Consider the following 8,249-nt stretch of genomic DNA (forward strand, 5'->3'; position numbering starts at 1 on the left):
TGACCAGTAAACTCACGGAGCAGTAAGCTCATTGGCTGCACATTCTAGGGGAATACAGACTTTACAGTATTAGTCCAGGTAAGTCACTAAACAAGAAACAGCAATAAGAAACACCAGCCCTGGCTGGTGTGGCTCAGTTATCTGGGTGTCCTCCATTCATGGAAAGGTTGCCAGTTCAATTCTGGTCAGGGCACAGCCCTCAGTAGGGGGCGTTCAGTAGGCAACAGATTAATGTTTTAATGTTTTGCTCTCACATTGATATTTCTCGCTCTAAAACTCAATTTTAAAAATATTTTATAAAAAAGTAAAAGAGCCCTCCATTTCTAATTTGGTTCGGTGGGTAGAGCGTCGCCCTGCAGACTGAAGAGTCCCAGGTTCGATTCCGGCCAAGGGCACATGCCTGGGTTGTGGGCTCAATCCCCAGTGGGGGGTGTGCAGGAGGCAGTGCATCAATAATTCTCTCTCATCATTGATGTTTCTATAACACCAGCAATGACAAAACACTGTCTGGTGGAAGCAGGAGGTCTGGTTTCCAGAACTGACAAATATTTTCTAAAGTACCCACATTTAAAAAAAAAAAGTATGTGACAAGTCCTTTGGTTGATCTCTTACCCCCTCAACCCCCGCCTTCCCTCATAGGCTGGACAGTCTGTTCGATGCTTCTATGACTCTCGTTCTATTTGTGTTCATCAATTTATGTTGTTCATTATAATCCACAAATGAGTGAGATCATGTGATATTTAGCATGCATCTGAGCATAACCAATGGACAGAGACAGGGGAGGTGGGGAGGGCATGTGCTGGGGGGTGAGGGTGGTCCGGAAGAGGTCAATGGGGGAAAAAGGAGACTTATCTAGTACTTTAAACAATAAAGAATTTAAATAAAAACTATGTGACATGCAAAGAAACAGGAAAATATGGTCCATATATGTGGGAAAACATCAGTAGAAACTCCGCTTTAGAGGCTCAGATGTTGGACTTACTAAATATGCAGAGCCTTTAGAGATATCTGCACCATGGAGGCAGACCAAAAGAGGTTAACAACGGACCAGCATCAGTGTTCAAGGGAGACCAGGAACTGTGATTTGTGGTCCAGATTATTTCACAGGATGATTGCCTTCAATCCGAAGCATCTGTGTGTATACATATATTAAAAATAGTCTTTTTTTAAAAAAAAACTATTAATGAGAAGCATGAAATTATTTGAAAATATTTTGGATAAGTACCTAAACAGTCCTTATGTTGTAATCTCTGTTTTCAGGTCCTCCAGTTAATGTCACATGCAACATATTCATAAACAGCTTTGGCTCTATTGCTGAGACAACCATGGTAGGCATGTTTCCTTTGTAATAACTTTCATACCAAAGTAATTGATAGTCACATTAACGGCAATTTTTCTGCTAATGTTATTTAAATTAAAGCCAAAATTAACATAATGAGATTTTAAAGGATAAACTTAATGGTGTAATTAAATTGTAATCAACTGCAAGTAAAAATGTTTCATTTAGAGATGGTATATTGTAGAATAAATGTAAGTGAAAACGAGATTGGTTTTTCACACTTCAGGAATTAAATACCAAATCTCAAAATAAAAATAAAATTCTATCATGTGACTTATTTATTCCTTTCCAATGTTTTTTAGTAACCAGATATAAGCATAGCAATAAACAATTTCATGTTTAATTATTTTATATACTGATAAACGTATTCATAATATTGTTTTAAGTATTCTATCTGATTACTTTTTTCAAATAAGTATAGTATTGACTCCAACATCATAAATATTTTGCAAACAATAGTGTATGTTTTAACTAAACTTGCTGAATAGAGACTTCATTACCATGTAATTGAGAACATTTTACAGAATTATTACAGTAAAAAATATATTATTATAGAACAGATTTTTCTGTTTTGAATTTCATAACTTTCTCTAGAGATCATGTATCTCTTCTTTGCGTTTACTGTGCACTTTAGCTAAAATAAAATGCAGACATAGGCACAGGAATCACTGCATATCTATAAAAGTGTCTAGCAGGCAACTTTTTAAAATTGAAAGTATGTATGGTGGTTCTTAAATTACCTAGAATTATACTGCACTTCTAAATTTAACAAGTATAATTTGCATTAATTTTCAAAGTTGATTTTAGCTAAAATAGGATATGAAATACTTCAAGATTTATTAGCTTCCAAAACCATTAAGTAGAGAATTATGCTCATGCTCATTTTCTATATCTCAGAATGATTTGATAGCGAATTTCTAAGGAAAAGTAATCTAATATACAAATTATTTTGTGGGGGAGTGGAGTGTGTGTATGTGTGTGTGTGCGTGTGTGTACATGTGTGTAGAGGATCTCTCTCAACAGGAAGAGACTGTTCAGGCACCATCTAAACAAATGGTCTTTTCATCATGTATGTAATATATAGCCATTTAGCAGCATCTCTGGTTTTATTTAAACATTAAAAGCATCAGCGAGCCGAAACCGGTTTGGCTCAGTGGATAGAGCGTCGGCCTGCGGACTGAAAGGTCCCAGGTTCGATTCCAGTCAAGGGCATGTACCAGGGTTGCGGGCACATCCCCAGTGGGAGATGTGCAGGAGGCAGCTGGTCGATGTTTCTCTCTCATCGATGTTTCTAACTCTCTATCTCTCTCCTTTCCTCTCTGTGAAAAATCAATAAAATATATATTTTTTTAAAAAAAGCATCAGCGGAAAAAAAAACTGACTTCACATATTTGGGCATTATATAGAATTATTTTAACTATAGTATATAATTAACATTAATGTGAGTGTCTGTGTTTGTGCAAACACAGAGAACATGCATGTATTTGCTTGTATAAGCACCATGTATTTCTGGTGCAATTCTGACCCTAAAGTGACTATAGTTCTGTTTCAGACCCATGGAATTTGGTTGAATATCTGGCCAATTTATATCCTGCAATTGTACATAACCACTCCAAATCATCCTTATATATAAAAAGCCAAGGACCGTCATGACCGAAACAACTGGACGGACTACTGAACAGCTGGCTGCGTGGGGCAACCAGGCTGGCGAGGGGAGTGGGGGGCAGTGAGGGATGACCAAATGACCGAACAGCAGGCTGCATGAGGTGATCAGGCCAGCTGGGGGGCCAGTGAGGGGCAACAGGCCAGCAGGGGGGGTGGGCAGTTGGGGGCAATCAGGCAGGCAGGCAGGCAGGCAGGTGAGCAGTTAGGAGCTAGCAGTCCAGGATTGTGAGAGGGATTTCCGAGGGGTCCTGGATTGGAGAGGGTGCAGGCTGGGCTGAGGGGACCGAATTTCATGTACCAGGCCTTTAGTAGTAAAGATAAAGGAATCTCTGCTGGCTTTTTTTTTTCTATATAGACTCTCCAAATTGTATTTCTAGCCCTGGCAACTTTCTAATTTTAATTGCTACTATATACAATCCTGAAAACCTGGAAAATATGTTTATGCTTCCTCTTTTGCAAGATCATTTCCACAAAATACTTTTGATGGCAATAGTCAGAAAGGTTTACAACCTTACTTATCCTTGTGGTGTGGAGGAAGGGAGTTAGAAACAAGAGAAGACATAGCCAGATTTCCTTATTAAATCTGAAAGATTCTCAGATTCCTGAGGGCCTCTGCTTTTTATGATGACATATACATTAGTCTACCACAAAATGGTTATAAGCACTAAGTGATTATAACAGAAAATCTATAGATGACTACACCAGCTAAATTTCTTACCTTTAATCATTTTGGACAGATTTCCTTTATAGAATAGTATCATACATAAAGCTTGATAGTGTTCTATACATTCTCACAGTGACCCTCACAGTTTTATTTCTTCCCTTCTTTAGTGTAGAAATTCTTTCCAGCCTTACATACTCCATCATAATGGATTTTCTTTGAAATAATTTTTAGACTCTATTATTCTCCTTTTCAGAGACACAAGCAGCATCAATGAACATTGATTTAACACTCCAGAGGTTAATTATTATAAAATAAACTAAGAATTATAAAATTCAGATGTCCACATTGGTATCTTTCTTTTTAGTCTTCCAAACCCCAGATTCAATTGTTGTAAAATATTTTAATGGCATCGGATAGATTAGCTACAATATGGTGTCCCTCTTTATAGGATAAGAGAAAATTTGAACTTGTCATTTTATTTCTATCTTAAGAATCATAAAATATTTTTCTACCACTTGATCAAATTAATGTAATTTAATCTTAGTTCCCACCATCACAGCTCTACAAACTAAACTTTATGCCATTGTTTTATTTGCATAATATTGCTTAATTTTATAAGCATATCAATATATTTTTAAACATTCTCATTTCTTAGGCAAATGTAGTTTACTTTTTATAATACAAATAAACTAATTCATTTAAGATAACATATTAAAATTAAGAGGACAGAATTTCAAATTACCTATAATCATTAATGAATAACTTTATATCTGAGAACTTATATCTCAAATAGAACTAAATAATTCTCCCAATTTACATATATCTGCCTAACAAAGTTCTTAACGGTTTTTAATGTTTTTATTGACCAAATATATTAAGCTCCCTCTGATGATCTAGTCTCCATTATATTTCTCCCCATTTTAAAATCCAGCTTTAGTCCCATTTGAGGTAATTATTTGATTCTTGAGAAAGTTTCTCTAGTAGATAATTTTTAATTTAGCCATTTTCTAAAAACTAAGTAATTTTAAAAATTAAGAAATTCAAATTTGAACATATTTTGTATCTTTTTGCACCAAAATTTTCAAATATTTATGTGCATTTTTAATAGTATAAACTCAAATTTTTTAATTGTTAAACTCATCCTTTCCCAATATTTCTCTACCTTACTATAGTGCCAAACATTCTCACTTGAGTACAGTTTTATTATTCTCAACATATTGTCATCAAATTTTTTTCTATAAGTATTATGGGAACTCTAGACTTCCCTATTTCCCTCACATTTGAGTTGGGTGTCATTGTATATAATGAGCTTCTCTAAGGCCTTACTCAGCCTCCATTATTCCAAGTTTACATTCTTTTTAAGCAGACAATGATTTAACAACTATTGGAAACCATAGTTCTTAAAAAATTTAAATAAAGCTGGTTTACCATCCTTGGGGTCATTTTCTTTCCTGTTGATGACAGAGGCGTGTCTATTTTTTCTTTTAAACCTGCAGAGACCAAAAGAACTCAGGAGTGTTTTTATTGCTTCTATGAGGGAAGCTTAAGATCTCCACATTAAGTGACACTTACTAGTAAGTGAAAAACACTCCTGCAAACTTGTGATGAGTTGTGGATAAGGCTTATATGCCAGGATGAAAACATTTGTCAGTTGCAATTAAAAAACAACAACAAAACACCACATATATGTGTATGTAGTAGTTTGGGTGTGTACATATAGCAGTATTTAAAAACGGATAAATTGGCTGAATCTTCTATCTTCAGAAAACAGATGGCTCTCCATCTTGTTACAAATAAGAATTAGAGAATTGCTCTGCTGTGTGCCTTAAGTCAATATTTTCTCATTGAACCATTACTTTTCACCAGTTCCCTTAGAATAAAGTACTTTTCTAAAATAAAATAAAAAACAACAACAACAAAAAAAACAACAGGTGAGCTATTTTGGTATAAGAGTGTTTTAGGTGCCTGTACACAGCAATGTGTGGTGGGGTTGGGTGAGAGTATCTGAGGGTCTGTTTGAGCTCATAGAATTGCTCAAACTCTGCAGTGTTTCAATTTTCCACACAAATGATAGGTGCATATATGATGATGACAAGCTTTTTTTTTTTAATGCTACTTTATTTGGTTGTGTTAGGATAACATTTAATTCCTTATACTGATTTATCAAATAGGCTCCATTGACATTCTATAATTTTAATCCAATTTACCTTTAAGTTCTATCTTTAAAAAATACTTTGTTTAAATCCATGGGCGTTTATTTAATTTTTTTGTAATTATTGGCTCCATAGAGCAGCAATCCACTCTGATATGTTCATCACTAAACATTAACAACAAGGAGAATTCTCAGAACAAAGTTGCTCTTAAGTATATAATGTGGAATACTCAAACACACACATGCATATCCTGGCTAACAAAGAATATTTTTTTTCCAAAAAGAGAACTTTGCTATTGTGTCCTTGACACAGTGGATAAACTCTGTTTTTCCTACTTTGTCATATGGTCTGTTTTTGCAGTTCTGAGTCCTGGTCACTGTCTTAAATTGGTGCTACAGTCTCTAAAATATGAGCTAAGTATCTAATTGTACGATCTTATGAGTATTGCTAATATTGCCCAGATGGACTTGGCTTTTTAATTCAAATCTTCACATGTAATTTTATAATCTTTCCTCAAAAAGCATTTGCTCTTTTAGCTATATAGATAGAGAGATAAATTCATTAAAAGCGCTAAAATTTTGTATGGATAGTTCTCTAAGATAAGAAATTAGAACTATTATATAGTGCTTATGATCTTTCAAGAATAATGTTTAAAAATAAAAAATATTAAGATGCAATTATTTCAGGTATCAACTAGATTTTACAGTTATGGCTTTTTTTTTTCATGATAATTGAAAGGAAATGTGTGTAATTTAAAGGGAAGTCCATCTTTTCTGTCCTTTTGTAACCTTTCCCCAAAATAAGTTGGTCCATTGTATCTATTACCATTGAGTTTAAGTTCTTGTAAAAGTGCATTCATTTTATGAGTGCCATAATAGTGTTCAGGGACTATTCCTGCGTAATTTATATTTCTAAATTTAATCATGTTAATGTAGCAGATGATGAGATAGATGCTATTCCACTTCCTTTTAGAATAGCCTGAAAGCATCCTGCTATCCTTTTAATAGTAAGATTATGTCTGTTAAAATCTTTGCCCCACTGTCTTATTTTTCTTACTTTGAGTAATAGGTAAAGCCTAGCCAAATATAACAATGGCATTGGTCTGGAAGATTTTTTAATTTCAAGCATGAGTAACTGGAGACTGGCTGTCTGAATGTGTTCTGAACTCTCCTTATAAGCATGAATCAGAAGCAGGGCATATTTATGGGAAAGGTTGCAGAAAGACAGGTATGCATGAAGGTTACACATCCTGGTGACCCCATCAAAAAGGTGAATAAATCTCTGCCTGGTGCCGTCGTCCCCAGGGCCATCTTTTTAATCTCTGGCTCTCAAAAAGAAACTCTGCAGATCCGGTTCACACAGGTGCAATTTCTTATCAAGCATATCACAAAGAATACAACTGTTTACTTGTGCTGCGGTGTCATGGTGTCATTAAAACAAACAAGATGTATAACAGCATATTTCCAGTTCTATGGGGGGAAAGTGCTGAGGAGAAATGGATGCTGATGACAACAGAAAGAAAAGTGTCTGGGGAGGAGGGAGTTGTCAGGCACATATTTCTGTATCTTCTCTTCTTTATTGGACCATGTGTCTGTGTAGAGTTTTCTTTCATTCTAGCTAAGTCAATTGAAAGGTTAATTGTATTTTGTTTAGGTATTTGAAACATTTGAGTTGGAAAAAAATGAGGAGGAAGATTATAGGGCTGATTATAGTGTCAAAGACATATGTCACTTAGTGTAACCCTCCTCTTTCTACCTTCTGTAAAGCTAGTGTGTAATGCCAAGTGATTGGTATCTGCACGTGGTCCTCTCAAGAGGAAGACAGGATAGCATTCACTGTTACCAGATCAATTAAGCATGTTTGTTGGCCACCTACCATGACACAGAAATGATCTGATTATTGTGAATGGTTCCCAGCAGTGGTGCTCATCTTCATGGAATTTATCATCCTGCACCTTTTCCTCCGAGAATTCGCTTTTCTGAAAGAATGCACTCCAAAATGTAATTTCAAGCTCTACCGAGAAAATGGGCAGCAAGATGGGGAATTGTGTTCTGTAAGATGATTGGCATTAGTCATAATTTGTTCCTTACTCATGGATTTAACACGTCAATTAGTGTTAAGTACGCGGCAATCAATTAAAATTGCAAATAGCTCTTCAGCTGTGATGCTGAATCTCTGACTGATAAATGAGTGAACATTAACACCAGTTAGAGGACGTGTTTCTGTGGCTGCGATAAAACTAGCAGCCTATCTACAAAACAAGCCACCCTAACCAAGCTTCAGATGCGCTCAAACAAGCCGGATTGACAGGGACCTGGGCTGTGCCACAAGTGCCCTGTCAAATAGAACAGATGCAGGCAAAAGAGTTAAGCAGTCCTGCTGCTTAGGTATTCAGTTAGAAAATGGAAAATTCCTATTTGATATATAT

General features: G+C 35.5%; 1 protein-coding gene across 1 annotated transcript in view; it reads left to right on the forward strand.

Moving 5' to 3' along the window:
* The window catches only part of GLRA3 (glycine receptor alpha 3), a 126,085-nt gene that overhangs the window by 34,663 nt on the left and 83,173 nt on the right, over positions 1-8,249 (forward strand). Inside the window, exon 3 of the mRNA XM_006770743.2 lies at positions 1,261-1,328. Coding sequence (XP_006770806.2) covers positions 1,261-1,328 — 68 coding nt within the window. The remainder of the gene's footprint in view (positions 1-1,260; positions 1,329-8,249) is intronic.

The sequence above is a fragment of the Myotis davidii genome, unplaced genomic scaffold (genome assembly GCF_000327345.1).
Source record: "Myotis davidii unplaced genomic scaffold, ASM32734v1 scaffold404, whole genome shotgun sequence".
NCBI lineage: Eukaryota > Metazoa > Chordata > Mammalia > Chiroptera > Vespertilionidae > Myotis > Myotis davidii.